The 20,523-nt window shown below is 39.2% G+C and overlaps 1 protein-coding gene across 2 annotated transcripts in view; it reads right to left on the bottom strand.

The window, feature by feature from the left end:
• NEK4 (NIMA related kinase 4) overlaps positions 1 to 20,523 on the bottom strand; it is a gene marked incomplete at its 5' end in the record, with an annotated part of 41,620 nt that overhangs the window by 11,893 nt on the left and 9,204 nt on the right. The window contains 8 exons of one of the 2 annotated variants that reach the window (XM_079712387.1): positions 5,959 to 6,092; positions 6,812 to 7,017; positions 9,742 to 9,830; positions 10,951 to 11,060; positions 11,808 to 11,874; positions 12,339 to 12,488; positions 13,042 to 13,191; positions 19,539 to 19,946. In XM_079712387.1, the coding sequence (XP_079568513.1) occupies positions 5,959 to 6,092; positions 6,812 to 7,017; positions 9,742 to 9,830; positions 10,951 to 11,060; positions 11,808 to 11,874; positions 12,339 to 12,488; positions 13,042 to 13,191; positions 19,539 to 19,946 (1,314 nt within the window). Of the gene's footprint in view, positions 1 to 5,958; positions 6,093 to 6,811; positions 7,018 to 9,741; positions 9,831 to 10,950; positions 11,061 to 11,807; positions 11,875 to 12,338; positions 12,489 to 13,020; positions 13,192 to 19,538; positions 19,953 to 20,523 lie in introns of both variants that reach the window. The other variant, XM_079712386.1, reaches the window with a different exon arrangement.

Here is a 20,523-nt window from a genome sequence, read left to right as displayed (position 1 = left end):
GCTGCGGAGTGGCTAGGCCCGTGAGCCATGGCCGCTGAGCCTGCACGTCCGGAGCCTGTGCTCCACAATGGGAGAGGCCACAACAGTGAGAGGCCCGCGTACCGCAAAAAAAGAAAAAAAAAAAAAAAAAAGACACAGGCTTGCTGAATGGATACAAAAACAAGACCCATATATATGCTGTCTACAAGAGACCCACTTCAGACCTAGGGACACATACAGACTGATAGTGAGGGGATGGAAAAAGATATTCCATGCAAATGGAAATCAAAAGAAAGCTGGAGTAGCAATCCTCATATCAGATAAAATAGACTTTCAAATAAAGAATGTTACAAGAGACAAGGAAGGACACTACATAATGACCAAGGGATCAATCCAAGAAGAAGATATAACAATTATAAATATATATGCACCCAACATAGGAGCACCTTAATACATAAGGCAACTGCTAACAGCTCTAAAAGAGGAAATCGACAGTAACTCAATAACAGTGGGGGACTTTAACACCTCACTTACACCAATGGACAGATCATCCAAAATGAAAATAAATAAGGAAACACAAGCTTTAAATGACACAATAGACCAGATAGATCTAATTGATATTTATAGGACATTCCATCCAAAAACAGCAGATTACACTTTCTTCTCAAGTGCACACAGAACATTCTCCAGGATAGATCACCTCTTGGGTCACACATAAAGCCTCAGTAAACTTAAGAAAACTGAAATCGTATCAAGCATCTTTTCTGACCACAATGCTATGAGATTAGAAATGAATTACAGGGAAAAAACCGTAAAAAACACAAACATGGAGGCTGAACAATACGTTACTAAATAACCAAGAGATCACTGAAGAAATCAAAAAGGAAATCAAAAAATACCTAGAGACAAATGATAATGAAAACACAACGATCCAAAACCTATGGGATGCAGCAAAAGCAGTTCTAAGAGGGAAGTTTATAGCTATACAAGCCTACCTCAAGAAACAAGAAAAATCTCAAATAAACAATCTAACCTTACACCTAAAGAAACTAGAGAAAGAAGAACAAACAAAACCCAAAGTTAGCAGAAAGAAAGAAATCATAAAGTTAAGAGCAGAAATAAATGAAATAGAAACAAAGAAAACAATAGCAAAGATCAATATAACTAAAAGCTGGTTCTTTGAGAAGATAAACAAAATTGATAAACCATTAGGCAGACTCAGCAAGAAAAAGAGGGAGAGGACTCAAATCAATAAAATTAGAAATGAAAAAGGAGAAGTTACAACAGACACCACAGAAATACAAAGCATCCTAAGAGACTACTACAAGCAATTCTATGCCAATAAAATGGACAATCTGGAAGAAATGGACAAATTCTTAGAAAGGTATAACCTTCCAAGACTGAACCAAGAAGAAATAGAAAATATGAACAGACCAATCACAAGTGATGAAATTGAAACTGTGATTTAAAATCTTCTAACAAGGGCTTCCCTGGTGGCGCAGTGGTTGAGAGTCCGCCTGCCGATGCAGGGGACACGGGTTTGTGCCCCGGTCCGGGAAGATCCCACACGCTGCGGAGCGGCCAGGCCCGTGAGCCATGGCCACAGAGCCTGCGCGTCTGGAGCCTGTGCTCTGCAACGGGAGAGGCCACAACAGTGAGAGGCCTGCGTACCACACACAAAAAAAATCTTCCAACAAGCAAAAGTCCAGGACCAGATGGCTTCACAGGTGAATTCTATCAAACATTTAGAGAACAACTAACACCCATCCTTCTCAAACTCTTCCAAAAAATTGCGGAGGAAGGAACACTCCCAAATTCATTCTATGAGGCCACCAATACCCTGATACCACAACCAGACAAAGATACTACAAAAAAAAGAAAATTACAGACCAATATCACTAATGAATATAGATGCAAAAATCCTGAACAAAATACCAGCAAACAGAATCCAACAACACATTAAAAGGATCATACACCATGATCAAGTGGGATTTATCCCAGGGATGCAAGGATTCTTCAATATACGTAAATCAATCAATGTGATACACCATATTAACAAATTGAAGAATAAAAACCATATGATCATCTCAATAGATACAGAAAAAGCTTTTGACAAAATTCAACACCCGTTTATGATAAAAACTCTCCAGAAAATGGGCATAGAAGGAACCTACTTCAACATAATAAAGGCCATATACGACAAACCCACAGCAAACATCATTCTCAATGGTGAAAAACTGAAAGCATTTCCTCTAAGATCAGGAACAAGACAAGGACGTCCACTCTCACCGCTATTATTCAACATAGTTTTGGAAGTCCTAGTGTCGGCAATCAGAGAAGAAAAAGAAATAAAAGGAATACAAATTGGAAAAGAAGAAGTAAAACTGTTACTCTTTGCAGATGACATGATACTATACACAGAGAATCCTAAAGATGCCACCAGAAAACTACTAGAGCTAATCAATGGATTTGGTAAAGTTGCAGGATACAAAATTAATGCACAGAAATCTCTTGCATTCCTATACACTAATGATGAAAAATCTGGAAGAGAAATTAAGGAAACACTCCCATTTACCACTGCAACAAAAAGAATAAAATACCTAGGAATAAACCTACCTAGGGAGACAAAGACCTGTATGCAGAAAACTATAAGATACTGATGAAAGAAATTAAAGATGATACCAAGAGATGGAGAGATACACCACGTTCTTGGATTGGAAGAATCCACATTGTGAAAATGACTATACTACCCAAAGCAATCTACAGATTCAATGCAAGCCCTATCAAATTACCAATGGCATTTTTTACGGAACTAGAACAAAAAAATCTTAAAATTTGTATGGAGACACAAAAGACTCCAAATAGCCAAAGCAGTCTTGAGGGAAAAAAACGGAGCTGGAGGAATCAGACTCCCTGACTTCACACTATACTACAAAGCTACAGTAATCAAGACAATATGGTACTGGCACAAAAACAGAAATACAGATCAATGGAACAAGATAGAAAGCCCAGAGATAAACCCACACACCTATGGTCAACTAATCTATGACAAAGGAGGCAAGGATATACAATGGAGGAAAGACAGTCTCTTCAATAAGTGGTGCTGGGAAAACTGGACAGCTACATGTAAAAGAATGAAATTAGAACAGTCCCTAACACCATACACAAAAATAAACTCAAAATGGATTAGAGACCTAAATGTAAGACCGGACACTATAAAACTCTCAGAGGAAAACATAGGAAGAACACTCTTTGACGTAAATCACAGCAAGATCATTTTGATCCACCTCCTAGAGTAATGGAAATAAAAACAAAAATAAACAAATGGGACCTAATGATACTTCAAAGCTTTTGCACAGCAAAGGAAACCATAAACAAGACGAAAAGACAACCCTCAGAATGGGAGAAAATATTTGTAAATGAATCAACGGACAAAGGATTAATCTCCAAAATATATAAACAGGGCTTCCCTGGTGGTGCAGTGGTTGAGAGTCAGCCTGCCGATGCAGGGGACACGGGTTCGTGCCCCGGTCCGGGAAAATCCCACAGGCCACGGAGCGGCTAGGCCCGTGAGCCATGGCCGCTGAGCCTGCGCGTCCAGAGCCTGTGCTCTGCAACAGGAGAGGCCACAACAGTGAGAGGCCCGCGTACCACACACACACACACACACACACACACACACACAAATATATATATATAAACAGCTCATGTAGCTCAATATTAAAAAAACAAACAACCCAATCCAAAAATGGGCAGAAGACCTAAATAGACATTTCTCCAAAGAAGACATACAGGTGGCCAAGAGGCACATGAAAAGCTGCTCAACACCACTAATTATTAGAGAAATGCAAATCAAAACTACAATGAGGTATCACGTCACCCCAGTTAGAATGGGCATCATCAGAAAATCTACAAACAACAAATGCTGCAGAGGGTGTGGAGAAAAGGGAACCCTCTTGCACTGTTGGTGGGAATGTAAATTGATACAGCCACTATGGAGAACGGTATGGAGGTTCCTTAAAAAACTTAAAATAGAATTACCATATGATCCAGCAATCCCACTACTGGGCATACCCAGAGAAAACCATAATTCAAAATTTCCCCCCCCAATGTTCATTGCAGCACTATTTACAATAGCCAGGTCATGGAAGCAACCTAAATGCCCATGACAGACGAATGGATAAAGAAGATGTGGTACATATACACAATGGAATATTACTCAGCCATAAAAACAATGAAATTGGGTCATTTGTTGAGTCGTGGATGGATCTAGAGACTGTCATACAGAGTGAAGTAAGTCAGAAAGAGAAAAACAAATATCGTATATTAACGCATATATGTGGAACCTAGAAAAATGGTACAGATGAACCGGTTTGCAGGGCAGAAATTGAGACACAGATGTAGAGAACAAACGTATGGACACCAAGGGGGGATAGCGGCAGGGTGGTGGTGGTGGTGGTGTGATGAATTGGGCGATTGGGATTGACATGTATACTCTGATGTGTATAAAACTGATGACTAATAAGAACCTGCTGTATAAAAAAATAAAATAAAACTCAAAAAAATGGTACGCCAATTAGATAACTTAGTTGAAAAGGACAAATTCCTAGAAAGATACAAATTTTAGAAAGAGAAGAATAATCTGAATATAGTAAGTAAAGACACGGAATTTATTATCAAAAAACTACCCACAAAGAAAAACTCAGGCCGACCCAGATGCCTTCATTGGTGAATTCTAGCAAACATTTCAAGAAGAATTAATACCAGTTCTTCACTAATTCTTCCCAAGAAAGATGAGGGAAACTCCCCAACTCATTCTGAGGCCAGTATTACCCTGATAACAAAACCAATAAAAATATCACAAGTAAAGAAAACTGAAGGCCAATATCTCATGTGAACAGAGACACAAAAATGCTCAACAAAATACTAGAAACATGACTCTAGCAACATATAAGAAGCAGTATACACCATGACCAAGTGGGATTTATCTCAGGAATACAAGGACAATTTAACATCCAAAAACCAATTAATGCAACACACCATATCAACAGAAGAAAAAACAAAAACCACATGATCATCTAAATACAAAGCATTTGACAAACCCAACACCTTTTCATGATAAAAAACACTTAGCAGGGCTTCCCTGCTGGTGCAGTGCTTAAGAATCCGCCTGTCAATGCAGGGGACACAGGTTCGAGCCCTGATCCAGGAAGATCCCACATGCCACAGAGCAACTAAGCCTGTGCACCCCAACTACTGAGCCTGCGCTCTAGAGCCCGCGAGCCACAACTACTGAGTCCACACACCACACCTACTGAAGCCCACGCACGTAGAGCCCATGCTCCACAATAAGAGAAGCCACCGCAATGAGAAGCCTGTGCATCGCAACGAATAGTAGCCCCCGCTCTCCACAACTAGAGAAAGCCCGCGCACAGCAATGAACACCCAACGCAGCCATAAATAAATAAATAAATAAATAAATAAATTTTTTAAAAAGTGGAAACAACCTGTCTATCACCTGGTGAATAGATAAACAAAATGTGGTATAGCCATACAATGGAATACTATTCAGCCATATAAAAGAATGAAGTACATGACGTGCCCTACAACATGGATAAATCTTGAAAACATATGCTAAATGAAAGATAGCAGTCACAAAAGACCACATAATTTTGTACATCTCTATTTAAATGAAATGTCCAGAATAGGCAGATATAGAGACAGAAATATTAGTGGTTGCTTACGGGTGAAAGGCCTATAGGACAATGGGGAGTGACAGTGGGTACAGGGTTTCTTTTGGGGATAATTAAATGTTCTAACATTTTTGTGGTGATGGTTGTACAACTCTGTGAACATATTAAAAACCACTGAATTGTAAACTTTAAATGGGTAAAATGTATGGTATGTTAATTATATTTCAAAAGGCCATTAAAAAAATTCCGTAGCATAAGCAGCTGACACAGCTAATAGGACACTCACCTCTCTTTCCAATTCATCCTCCTCTTCCAAAATATCATACACCTGCTCTAAAAGCTGAATCCCCAGGCCCCGAATTACATCAGCTCTCAAGACTTCAACTATTCTTCTGATTTTTTCAGAACCTGGCACGATAGCTAAAAAGCAATAACAACAACAGGGAAAAAGTAAACACTTTCACCACTGCAGCAAGAAGAACACAATTTTTTTTTCTTTTTTTTTTCCTGGTAATCTTGTCATGTTAAGATTCTTTTCACTTTGACAAGAGTTTAGTTTAAGAGTTCATGTTTTTTTGTTTTTGTTTTTTTTGCGGTACGCGGGCCTCTCACTGCTGTGGCGTCTCCCATTGCAGAGCACAGGCTCCAGACGCGCAGGCTCAGCAGCCATGGCTCACGGGCCCAGCCACTCCGTGACATGTGGGATCTTCCTGGACCGGAACACGAACCCATGTCCCCTGCATCGGCAGGCGGACTCTCAACCACTGTGCCATCAGGGAAGCCCAAGAGTTCATGTATTTTTAATGACTAAAACGTATATATGAACTTACGCTTCATGTCTCATCACCATCTCCTAAATCTAAAAACTACAAATTGTCTAATTTGAAGAAAGTCCACATGAAAAATTCCAAACATGTATTTATTTACATTTATTTTTAACCAATTTTTAAAACCAATTTTCATTCAACTTTTCAGGAATACAACTGTTACATAAAATAAGATATATTTTTTTATGAAGATATCCAAATGAAATAATGAAAAAAACCAAAAAATTTTGCAAGCATTAAGCTCCTTAGTTTGATACATTTTTCCAGTAAACATATGCTCTCCTGCTTGGTGTAAAACAATAAACTGACCACCTGAAGGTAGCTCTTTAAAACGGAGTTCCTCCGCCCCCTCTGCAACTCTCCCATGAAGTATCAGCGTGTCCCGATACTTCCGATGAAGTTTAAATTCTGACACTGGCTCTGGTACCGGGAGATCTTCATAGCTCTCTTTAGAGTCCAACTTCAGGGTCTGTGTCATCAATTGTACCAAGTCACTCATTTCATTTGTATGACCTTTCCTGGAAAAGAAAAAATTCTCTTGTTATTAATTGGCTTCATGAGAATTTTTCATTAGAAATTATACACAAAACAACCTTTAGGAAGTTCTGCTTTCTAATGAGCAAGTAAGTTCCTACAGACAGAACCCTTCCACAAATAAGTATAAACTCTGGACAAAATACAAAAATCAACTATGTGAGGACAATGAAGAATGTACAAACTTTGCAAGCAGATTCTGGAGGAGAGTCAACACCTTTAGCCTAAAGGCAAGCCATAGGCAGCTAAAGTACAACAGAAAATCCACAGTCTTTCTTGCCTGCAAAACCAAAGGACAGAGTTTGAGACCACCACTGTCACTAGAAAGTAAGAGAAGAATCTTGGAAAGGAGAGAGTGAGAAAGACAAGGTCCCAGATTTTGCATATAAATTCCGCCCAACTATTTCTAAGTAATTTAACTATATCCAAGTACAAAGTTCAAGAATATTTAAAGAAATATAAAAATATCATCAATTAATGGGATAAAATTGACAATGTCTGGCATCACGTCAAAAATACCAGACATGAGGGCTTCCCTGGTGGCGCAGTGGTTGAGAGTCCGCCTGCCAACGCAGGGGACGCAGGTTCATGCCCCGGTCCGGGAGGATCCCACATGCCACGGTGTGGCTGGGCCCGTGAGCCATGGCCGCTGGGCCTGCACGTCTGGAGCCTGTGCTCCGCAACGGGAGAGGCCACAGCAGTGAGAGGCCCACGTACCGCAAAAAAAAATATATATATATATATATATATTCCATATGACCAAGGTAGAGGAAACACCAACATGTTAAGGAGAGGCAATGAAGATATAAAAAGGATCCAAATTGAACTACAAATGATAAGTACAATGTGTTGAATATGTGGGATGGGATTAACAAATTAGATACTGCAGAAGAAAAAATTAGTGAACTCAAAGATACAGCAATAGAATCTACAAAAAATGGAAAAGATGGGAATTCCCTGGCAGTCCTGTGGTTAGGACTCCACGCTTTCACTGCCGAGGGCATGGGTTCAATCCCTGGTTGGGGAACTAAGATCCCACAAGCCATGCGGTGCGGCCAGAAAAAAAAAAGGAACAGAGGAAAAATGACTAAAAAAAAAAAAAAGAATACAATTAGTGACCTGTGGGATAACTTTAAGCAATCTAATATACATGTATTCAGAATCCTTAGGAGGGCAGGAGGGGGTCCAAAAAAATACTTGAAGAAATAATGGCGAAACTGTTTCCACTAATGAAAACTATAAACCCACAGCTCTAAGAAGACATTTTATAAGAATTCTGAATGAAAATCAGATGTGTTCATTAAAAGAGAATTTTAGCTCTTGCATATACCAAAAACCAATTACAACATTATCAATGACAGTACTACAGGTCTGAATGCTACTATAAATGTACATTTAAAATTAATTCATAAACAAATGGGACCTAATCAAGCTTATAAGCTTTTGCACAGCAACGGAAACCATAAAAAAAAAAAAGAAAAGATAACCTACAGACTGGGAGAAAATATTTGCAAACAATGCAACTGACAAGGGATTAATTTCCAAAATATATAAACAGCTCATACAATTCAATAACAACAACAACAAAAAACAACCCAATCAAAAAATGGGTAGAAGACCTAAATAGACATTTCTCCAAAGAAGACATAAAGATGGCCAATAGGCACATGAAAAGATGTTCAACATCACTAATTATTAGAGAAATGCAAATCAAAACTACAATGAGGTACCACCTCACACGGGTCAGAATGGCCATCATTAAAAAGTCTACAAATAATAAATGCTGGAGAGGATGTGGAGAAAAGGGAACCCTCTTACACTGTTGGTGGGAATGTAAATTGGTGCAGCCATTATGGAAAACAGTATGGAGGTTCCTCAGAAAATAAAAACAGAGTTGCCATGCAACATCCAGCAATTCCACTCCTAGGCATATACCCAGACAAAACTAAAATTCGAAAACATACATGCACCCCTATGTTCATAGCAGCACTATCTACAATAACTAAGACATGGAAACAACCTAAATGTCCATTGACAGATGAATGGATCAAGATGTGAGACAGACAGATAGATAGATACACATACACACACATACATTTATATACACATACATACAGTGGACTATTACTCAGCCACTAAAAAGAATGAAATCTTGTCATTCACAGCAACATGGATGGACCTAGAGGTTATCACACTAAGCGAAGTAAGTCAGAAAGAGAAAGAGAAATACCATATGATATCACTTATTTGTGAAATCTAAAGTATGACACAAACAAACATATCTGTGAAACAGAAACAGACTCAAAGACATGGGAACAGACTTGTGGTTTCCAAGGGGGTTGGGGGTGGGGGAGGGAAGTATTGGGAGTGTGGGATCAGCAGATGCAAACTATTATTTATAGGACGGATAAACAGCAAGGTCCTACTGTATAGCACAGGGAACTCTATTCAATATCCTGTGATAAAAAAATAAAGTTCAGAGAAAGCACACACACACAAAAAATATCCTGTGATAAACCATAATGGAAAAGAATATGAAAAAGAATATATGTATAACTGAGTCACTTTGCTGTACAGCAGAAATTAATACAACATTGTAAATCAACTATACTTCAATAAAAAATTTTTTAAGTAAAAAAATTAAATTAGAATAAAATTAATACAAACAGAAATAGCTTATGAAAGGAGATAGAAAAATAAGAACTTACCCTCCCTTGGAATCCCCATTTGATTTATCAGTTGAACTTGTAGAAGAACTTAACTCAACCTCAGAGAGACAATGGGTGAGTTTCCTTTCCTATTAATGTTTGGAAAAACAAAATTCCACATGACAACACAACCAGAATGTAATACATGAAACAGTCTTAGATGCAACGCCTAGACACAATGTACACCTAGGTCCAATTTAACAGGAGAACTATGGATATAAAAATTGAAGTTACTTTACCAAATAATGTCCCAGTTCACCCATGAAGTTCATAAGTGAAGCCTGAGGAACATCAAGGTGAAGTTTTATAAGGTCCTGGAAAGTCTCAGCTATGAAGAAATTTCCTTTCCAGAGGAGAGCAGACAAACAGTTCTGGTGTTTGAACTTCTAAGCAGAGGGCTGGTACCATAAGGAATGTTGGCATTTTAAACTAGACAGAATGCCATCTAAATAAAAAGTAACCTCAGTTTGCTCACCCATGATACTCATTTTTAAAGGATTACCTGATATAATTACACACAAATGTTACAACTTTGGAAAATAAAGAGGATCATTTTAATTAGTGAAACAATTAAATCATTACACACTATTGTTAAAGGAAAAAATCTTCATTACTTTCAAGGGCAGGAAGTTTCTTTTTTTAAAAAAGTAATTATATGCTCCTAGAAATGATGTCAAAAACTGGAATACAGAAAACTGAATAATTATTCCCAGGGTATTATTACACAAAAAAGTGAACGTGGTTAAAACCTTGCAATTATCCATTTAGCCACCAAATGGTGCCCCTACATTATCCCTGGGTCGAAAGGTAAGGTACTTTGACACAAACAGGAAACAAAGGAAGGATCAGCAGGTGAGACTAAAATCTGGCCAGGTCGTTTGGTATATTATTAACACAGCAGAATAAGCAAAGTGTTGCCTAGTGGAAGCCCTTTGGAAGTCTTGTTTAAAAGACTGCCTAAGAAAGATATTAACTAGGCTGCCAGTTGTTTATAAGAGTGTCTGAAAAGTCCATTCCCTTAATGAAGGAAAGAAAATCCTTTTAATTATTATTGACCAGTTCTTTTTCTTATCAGAGGAAGTGTGAAAAGTGTAACTTAAGTCAGCACTGTCCCAGGAATAAATAGAGCTGGCATTTATGAGGTTTACTGTTATTAGGCTTGCCAGATGTAGACATGTGTACATTTTAACTTAGGACTATGTAATGTACCTGAGCAACGCTGTAGTCAGAAGACAACCATTTAGCAGGGGTAGGGTGGCCTTCCTCTTGTGGTTTCCCTGGCCCCGCTGGACTCAGAGAAACTCTCCTCACTGAAGGGCCTGAAAAAGTGACAACCCCCAGCAGTTGTTTATGGTGGGCTGGCCTCAATAGAAGAGGGCTTTGCACTGTTTATGGAAGATACCCCAGCAAGGGCCAGCCTAGAAGGAACTCAGACAGCATATTCATCATCACTCTGGTGTCTGACACCTCAGTTCAAATCTCAGGTCTAGGTCTACCAGTCCTGTGACCTTGAGCAAGTTACTTAACCCCTCTGACCCTCAGTCTCCTCCGCTGCAAAATATGAAATGAGATAATGCCCTTAAAATACTTAGCATAATGTTTGAGACATTGTCAGCATTCAATAAATGGAAACTGCTAGAATATGTTGTCTTTAGATAATAGTAATAGGAATGATCACAGCCCTCAGCCCAGGGCAGTACCATTCTCCTGGCTTCCTCTCTCTGTTCCTGAGAGGACAGCACTTCTCTGACCAACAGACTCTGAACATGGAAACAAACTAAACAGTCGCCTGCTTTCCTGTCTGAAATCTCCCAGGAGTTACTGTCACTCAAAGCTCTCTTGCTCTCTTTTTAGAGTCCTCTTTCTCTAATAACACAAGTTCCAGATCCAATACTATGCCAATTTTTTAAAAGGCTTGACTAGGAAATTTCAAAAATTCTTCTAAATTGGTTTCCCAAATGGATTACTGATGCTGGAAATTCTTAACACCTCACAATCAGTACCAATGCTATGTCCATGAGCCATACCAATAACCTCCAATAGATGAAGGAAAAAGAAAACTTTACCTGAGGGGAAGATTTCTTCCTGTGACTGCTTTAGTCGCCTCCTCTCTCTTGCTGATAATGGTCGGTCCTTTTAAAGAAAGTCAGTTACTTCCATTCCTATTCACTGTTCTTATAATACCTACAATGCATGACATATCATCCAGCACTACAGGAAAGGTCCTGCACAGGTCTTTAAGGGAGTGTCCATTTGAAACCAGTTCACATCAGGCTTACAACTGCTACCTAGGATGATCACAGCCCTCATTTCTAGGAAGAGCTCATCTTTGGAAGGGCAAATAGGGAATTCTGCATTTCCTACATTCAGAATCCACTTGGTCTCCTTAATTAACTGGAAGTGACCAGCCCTGAAACAACAGAATCTGTCCATTTCAATCAAAGCTTCTGTTGAGAATCACAAATTTGCGCTTTCCAGTGTTTGGCAAAAAGCAGGGCTAAGATGTTTTAATACAAAACTTCACAATATATGCAGGATTTACAACCAAAAAGCTTTATAATAAAGCTTAAAAAAATCCAACATAGACTCCTACAAACCTTTGATGATGATATCTCACTGTTCCTCGAACTGCTCACAGACCCAGTGACCACTCTACTTTGGTTTTCAGGAACTTTTTGTGTTGATGTGACATCCACTTTTCCAACAGGAGAAAGAGAAGGCAAAAGACGAGGAGGAGTCTCGTGGAACTTCAAAAATTAACAAAGAGAGAGAGATTATCAGTGTCATATACATCTACCTCCAAAGGTCCCCCATCAGTAAATCTATGTATTTGTCAGTGATTCCCTCTCAAAAACTTTAAAACATTGCAGTTGGCGGGGGGCGGGGGGCGGAGGGGAAGAAACTCTGCCAAAAGTGAATGACCATTTAAGAAGCTTATAGAGAGGGTGCCTGTGAAAGTTACTTCCAGAAATGAGGGGTTGCCATGATCTTATGCAGAAGTTGAGGGAGAAACTGTTCATTAATATGACATAAGAGGAATCAGAGATTTACCTTTTTTGGCCTGTTCCTTTAACTCTCAAAATGAGCTGTCCATCCTTGCTGGAGAAGATAAAATCCTTACTCTGCTTCCAACTCACTGACATTTGATAACTAACATTTAGCATTTCTACCCTTCTTTATATGTTCCTTGCATTATGTATGTGCCTTTTTAGCACATCATTCTAAATAGAAATGAAGCTTCCTAAAGTCTGTTTCCCAAGCAGCAGCACAATGACTTATTCCAAAGAGATCTCTGCTGACCTGTCTCTTTTCCCCACTATGCTCAGTATGTTCTCTTTTCTTCTGCCAGCGCTGTTGAGACAGGAAAGGTTCAGACCCAGAGCTGTGTGGCTGTAAAGCTGGGTGGATTCTGTCCTGTTTTTCTATAACACATTCACCAGCAACTTGATCCTTAAAAATAATAAAATGAAACAAACAAAAAAACAAAATAGAATAATGAAACAGTCTTTTGAACTTCCAAATGGCCAAACCTGCCATATCTACTTTTAAAATTATAAATGAAAGAAGGAGGAGCTGTCTTTCTCAAAATGAATGCTTATTTTCAGTGTTGACAGGCAAAGACAAAATGCTGGCATCAGTTATCTACATATTCTGGGTTTTCCTCTCTTTTCCCAAATAAAAATAATTATTTTAATTAAATTACTCAGATTGTTATTAACCTGAAACTACCAATGTTCATTTAGTTTTTTAAAAATCTTTTTATAACTTTTAATAGGTTTGCAATTCAGAAAACTAACAAATGTTTTAAATGAAATCCAATTTAATATACACATACTTCCCAAGTAAACATTAGTTATTTGGATGCCCTCTAAAAAGCACCATGAAAAGATCACGAGCTTGGATTCAGATGGAGTCATATCTCCCTGAACCTCTGTTTCCTTATCTATAAATGGGTATAATGCATCACACACATCATGTGACTACTGGAGGATTAGAGGAGATTGTGCACTATAGTACTTAAGACCACATCTAGCACATATTAGACGCTCAGAAACCAGGAGCTATTACTAGCAGTAGTAAAGATAAAATAAGTTAACTTTTAAATTATGAAGATCACCAAGGACTTAGTGTTTTATTTGGATAGCTGGTTTTAGAAACTAATGCACACCAAACATTAAAATAAAATAGCTTCTTACATTAATTTTTTTTTTTTTGCAGTACACGGGCCTCTCACTGTTGTGGTCTCTCCCAATGCGGAGCACAGGCTCCAGACGCGTAGGCTCAGTGGCCATGGCTCACAGGCCTAGCCGCTCCGCGGCATGTGGGATCTTCCCAGACCGGGGCACGAACCTGTGTCCCCTGCATCAGCAGGCAGACTCTCAACCACTGCGCCACCAGGGAAGCCCTTACATTAATTTTTAAAGAAATTTTTAACTATCAGAATATCTAAGTTTTCAAGTAGATGGACACTGGAAATAGAATGTCATTCAATCAACACATTTTTTTTTTTTTTTTTTTTTTTGCGGTACACGGGCCTCTCACTGTTGTGGCCTCTCCCGTTGCGGAGCACAGGCTCCGGACACGCAGGCTCAGCGGCCATGGCTCACAGGCCCAGCCACTCCACGGCTTGTGGGACCCTCCCGGACTGGGGCACGAACCCGTGTACCCTGCGCCGGCAGGCGGACTCTCAACCACTGCGCCACCAGGGAAGCCCAATCAACACATTTTTATCAAGAGCCCACTATGTGGTACATTTTAGAAAGAAAAAGGAACAGTGTGATATGCTAGCTATGCAAGGATACCCAGATAATAAACAGTAACTGATTTAATTCTGAAGAGTGAAATAAATGTTTCTCTGCTGGTATTAAGTATAGAATATTCAAAATAAAGCTTATACATATAAGAGTACCTGAACAAATGACTTAAGGAGTTTCTCCATGAAATCCAATTGGTTCTAAAAAAAGTTCTTCCACTTTTATCAACAACAAAATAACAACAACAACAAAGAAATGCTGGACATGAAATTCTATCAAACAAAACAAAAAACCCTATTCTAAAAGCCTGATGTAAGAAACATATTTGATCAGGAACAAGACAGGGATGTCCATTCTTATCACTCCTATTCAACACTGTAACTCCTATTCAACACTGTACTAGAGGTTCTAGCCAGGGCAATCAGACAAGAAAAAATAAATAAATAAAAGAAATACAGATTGAAAAGGAAAAATCTCTATTTGCAGATGATGTGATACTGTATTCAGAAAATTCTAAGGAGTCCATTATTAAAAAGTTAGTAGAATCAATAAATGAGTTAAGTAAGGCTGTAGGATATAAAGTCAATATATAAAAATTAATTGTATTTCTATATACAAGCAATGAACACTATGAAAATGAAATTATGAAAACCATTCCATTTACAATAGTATCAGAAGGAACAAAATACTTAAATTTATTTATTTATTTATTTACTTTTGGCTGCGTTGGGTCTTCGTTGCTGCGCGCACTTTCTCTAGTTGTGGCAAGCAGGGGCTACTCTTTGTTGCAGTGTGCAGGCTTCTCATTGCAGTGGCTTCTCTTGTTGTGGAGCATGGGTTCTAGGCACGCAGGCTTCCGTAGCTGTGGCGCACGGGCCTAGTTGCTCCACAGCATGTGGGACCTTCCCCGCCCAGGGCTCAAACCCGTGTCCCCTGCACTGGTAAGCGGATTCTTAACCACTGCGCCACAAGGGAAGCCAATGGAACAAAATACTTAGAAATTAATTTAACAAAAGAAGTGCAAGACTTATACACTTAAAACAACAAAACATCATTGTAAGAAACTGAAGAAGACCTAAAGAAAATAAAAAGATATCCTATGTTCATGAGTTGGAAGATACATATTGAGACAGCAATAATCTGCAAATAATCTACAGATTCAATAAAATCCCTGTCAAAATCCCAGGCTTTTTTGCAGAAATTGACAAGCTAATCTTAAAATTCATATGGAAATGCAAAGGACCCCATATAGCCAAAACAGTATTGAAAAATAAGAATAAAGTTGGAAGACTTAACCTTCCCAATTTCAAAACTTACTACAGTGAATTCCCTGGTGGCTTAGTGGTTAGGATTTCGGATTTTCACTGCTGTGGCCCGGATGCAATCTCTAGTCAGGGAACTGAGATCCTGTAAGCCGCACAGCATGGCCAAAAAAAAAAAAACCACTTACTATAAACCTACAGTAATTGTGTTACTGACATACAGATAGAAAAATCAGTGGTACAGAATTGAGAGTATAAAAATAATCATATTTAGGGTCTACTGATTTTCAATGAGGGTCCCAAGAAAATTCAATGGGAAAAGAATAATCTTTTAACAAATGGTACTGGGACAAGTGGATATCTGCCTACAAAAGAATGAAGTAGAGCCCTTTCTTCACATCACACACAAAAATTAACTCAAAATAGATCTCAGAACTGAACATAAGAGTTAAAATTATGAACTCTTAGAAGAAATTATGGGAGAAATCTTCATGACACTGAAAGCAGAAGCAACAAAAGAAAAAATAGACAAAACTAGATTTCATCAAATTTTAAAACTTTTATGCTCCAAAGGACACCATCAAGAAAGTGAAGATGAGGGCTTCCCTGGTGGCGCAGTGGTTGAGAGTCCGCCTGCCGATGCAGGGGACACGGGTTCGTGCCCCGGTCTGGGAAGATCCCACATGCCGCGGAGCGGCTGGGCCCGTGAGCCATGGCCGCTGGGCCTGTGCGTCCGGAGCCTGTGCTCCGCAACGGGAGAGGCCACAACAGTGAGAGGCCCACATAACGCAAAAAAAAAAAAAAAAAAAAAAAGAAAGTGAAGATGAGGGACTCCCCTGGGGGTCCAGTGGTAAAGAATCTGCCTTCCAATGCAGGGGACGCAGGTTCGATCCCTGGTTGGGGAAATAAGATTCCACATGCCGTGGGGCAACTACGCCTGCGTGCCACAACTACTGAGCTTGCGCGCCTCAACGCGAGAGCCCACGTGCTGCAAACTACAGAGCCCACGCATTTTGGAGCCCACACGCCCTGGAGCCCATGTGCCACAACTAGAGAGAAGACTGCGCCCCACAACGAAAGATGCCGCATGCCTCAACGAAGGCCCCGCATGCTGCAACTAAGACCCAACGCAGCCAAAGAAGTAATAAAGAACAAATAAATAAATAATAAAAAAACAAAAGTGAAGATGGGACTTCCCTGGTGGTCCAGTGGTTAAGACTCCACACTTCCACTGCAGGGGGCACAGGTTCGATCCCTGGTCAGGGAACTAAGATCCCACATGCTGCATGGTGCAGTCAAAATAAAATAAAATAAAATATACTTTAAAAAGAAAGTGAAGACAATCCACAGAACGGGAGACAATATTTTTGAATCTTATATCTGATAAGGGACTGACATTTGTAATTGATAAAGAACTCCTACTACTCAACGATAAAAAGATAAATAAACCAATTTAAAAATGGGCAAAGGATTTGAATAGATATTTCTCCAAAGTAGGTATAAAAATGGCCAATAAGCACATGAAAAGATGCTCAACAACATTAGTCATTAGGGAGGTGCAAATCAAAACCACAATAAGATACCACTTCCAGGATGGCTAGAATCAAAAACAAAACAAAACAAAACAAAACAACACAAAAAACACAGAAAATAAGTGTTGGTGAGGATGTGGAGAAATTATAACTCTCATACATTGCTGATGGGAAGTAAAATGATATAGTTGCTTTGGAAAACAGTTCTGCAGTTCCTCAAAAAGTTAAACATAGAGTCACCATATGATCCAGCAACTCCACTCCTAGGTATATATCCAAGAGAACTGAAAACATATGTCCACACAAAAACTTGTACATGAATGTTCAAAGCAACTTTATCCACAGTGAAAGGTGAAAACAACCCAAATGTTCATCAACTGATGAACAGATAAATAAAATATGAAATATACATACAGTAGAATTTATTTGGCAATAAAAAGAAATGAAATACTGGTACAGGCTACAACATGGATATAACCTTGAAAGCATTATGCTAAATAAAAGCCAGACACAAAAGACCGTATCTGTATGATTCCATTTATATGAAATATTGAGAATAGGCAAATTCATACAGACAATGTTGCCAAGGGCTAGAGACAAGGAGGAATGGAGAGTGACTAGTATTGAGTATGGGGTTTCTTTTTGAGGTGATGGAAATGTTCTGGAAACAGATAATGGCAGTGAATGTACAACTTTATAAATATACTAAAACCCACTGAATTGGCACTTTAAAATTTTTTTAAATAATTATGGAAAAAAATAAAAGAAGCGACCTTGAATATAATTTGACAGTCAAGCAGAACAAGCAGGACATATATAATTTTATCTATAAAGTACTAAGGATTCCAGTGTCCAGAGAAAGCTTAAGATTAAATTTTGGTTTCAATTCAATGAGTTTAAATGAAAAGAGCATCATACTTGTACTTTTCTATAAAAACAAAACCTTATTAAAAACATTCGAGGGACTTCCCTGGTGGCACAGTGGTTAAGAATCTACCTGCCAATGCAGGGGACACAGGTTCGAGCCCTGGTCTGGGAAGATCCCACAGGCTGTGGAGCAACTAAGCCCGTGCGCCACAGCTACTGAGCCTGTGCACTAGAGCCCACGAGCCACAACTACTGAGCCCACGTACCACAACTACTGAAACCTGCGTGCCTAGAGCCCGTGCTCCGGAACAAGAGAAGCCACCACAATGAGAAGCCTGTGCACCGCAACGAAGAGTAGCCCCCGCTCACTGCAACTAGAGAAAGCCCACACGCAGCAACAAAGACCCAAACAGCCATAAATAAAACAAATAAATAAAAACATTTGACTATAGATGTATAAAATAGTTATATATATTTATATAAAAGTGTTAAATATGAAAATGTATGTAATATATACAGTTTAAATATATATAATAAAAATATAGTCAATATATAAATATATTCTTTAAATATTTTACAAATAAAAATGTAAAGTTAATCAAATGTTCTGGCTTTCTTTCTAATCCTTAGCTATTACCATGCTTCATCTAATTTAAGCTTCTTTCCATGTTCAAGTAGAAGATACCCTTTAAATTTACTCAGAATAGTCTCTCAGTATCAAAATCCTTTTGTTCCGTTCCTTTTCTTCTCTTCTTCCTTCTCCTTTGGTTCCAACACATAAAATATGTTTTTTTAATTCCTTAACTTAAAAAATCAGACAATCCACTAACTTTTAAAAGCAAGAAGGAGGGCTTCCCTGGTGGCGCAGTGGTTGAGAGTCCGCCTGCCGATGCAGGGGACACGGGTTCGTGCCCCGGTCTGGGAAGATCCCACATGCCGCAGAGCGGCTAGGCCCGTGAGCCATGGCCACTGAGCCTGTGCTCCGGAGCCTGTGCTCCGCAAGGGGAGAGGCCACAACAGTGAGAGGCCCGCCTACCGCAAAAAAAAAAAAAAAAAAAAAAAAAAAAAAAGCAAGAAGGAATGTGATATTACCTAATTGTTGGAACTGTCCATCCACTTGGAGGACTTACAAAAGAATGATGTAGAAATAAGAAAAAACACACTAATGGCAAATGGCAAGTACCCTACACCAGGGCACACAAGGGATCTAAGAATTCCTTGGGTCCTATCCTTTGGTTCTGTCATGTTTAAACTGTTATATGGGAACAACTGATTTTCCTAAAACCACAACTAAAAGCACAACCAAAGAACACAACCCACACCTTTGTAACCACACTTTCCAGTCTTCTTTCTGAAACCAATACCTTGTGCATGTCACTCACCTGGTCCTTTGATAAATTTTGGTCTTTGTTTAGAGGCTGCAGAGGCTTCACTGGGTCATTCCCTTCTCCAGCGACATAGTCAATGGACCATGTGGAAATTTGGTATCCAGGTTGAGCACTGGATTTAGTGTTATCCTGCAGCCTCTCTTTCACTTGAGAAATAATACATTTACCTTCTAACTCATTAGAGGCATCTAAGTGTCTTTGTTGATTCTCTTGAACTAAGCTGTTGTTCACTGAGCTCCTCCTTTCTGCAGGTAAGATGTCAATATTCACCCTACTGATCGTGGCTAGCGATTCTGTGGTATTGCTTATGTCTGGTTTGTAGGTGTAGCCTTTCAGACGTGGGGGTGTCTTCAAGGGGCCAATGACTATGGGTTTCTCCTGGGACAAATATTTGTCTTCACCCAGAATGAAAACATGCTTCCAAGTTATTATAGCACTCCTCACACCATATTAAAAAATTAACTCGAGGGGCTTCCCTGGTGGCGCAGTGGTTGGGAGTCCGCCTGCCGATGCAGGGGACACAGGTTCGTGCCCCAGTCCGGGAAGATCCCACGTGCCGCGAAACGGCTAGGCCCGTGAGCCATGGCTGCTGAGCCTGCGCGTCCGGAGCCTGTGCTCCACAACGGGAGAGGCCACAGCAGTGAGAGGCCCGCGTACCGCAAAAAAAAAAAAAAAAAAAAAAAATTAACTCAAAATGGAATAGGTTCCTCAGAAAGTTAAACATGGAATAATCATAAGACCCAACAATTCCACTCCCAGGTATTTGTCCCAAGAACTAAAAATAGGGACTCAGATATTTGTACACTAATGTTTATAGCAGCATTATTCACAATGGCCAGAAGATGGAAACAACCCAAATGTCCATCAACAGATGAATGGATAAACAAAATGTGGTATATACATACAGAGGAATATTATAAAGCCACAGAAAGGAATGAAATTCTGATACATGCTAAAATATGGATAATGTTTGAAAACT

This window comes from Hyperoodon ampullatus, assembly GCF_949752795.1.
Source record: "Hyperoodon ampullatus genome assembly, chromosome: 10".
NCBI lineage: Eukaryota > Metazoa > Chordata > Mammalia > Artiodactyla > Ziphiidae > Hyperoodon > Hyperoodon ampullatus.
This window is presented reverse-complemented; position numbering and strand designations above follow the sequence as displayed.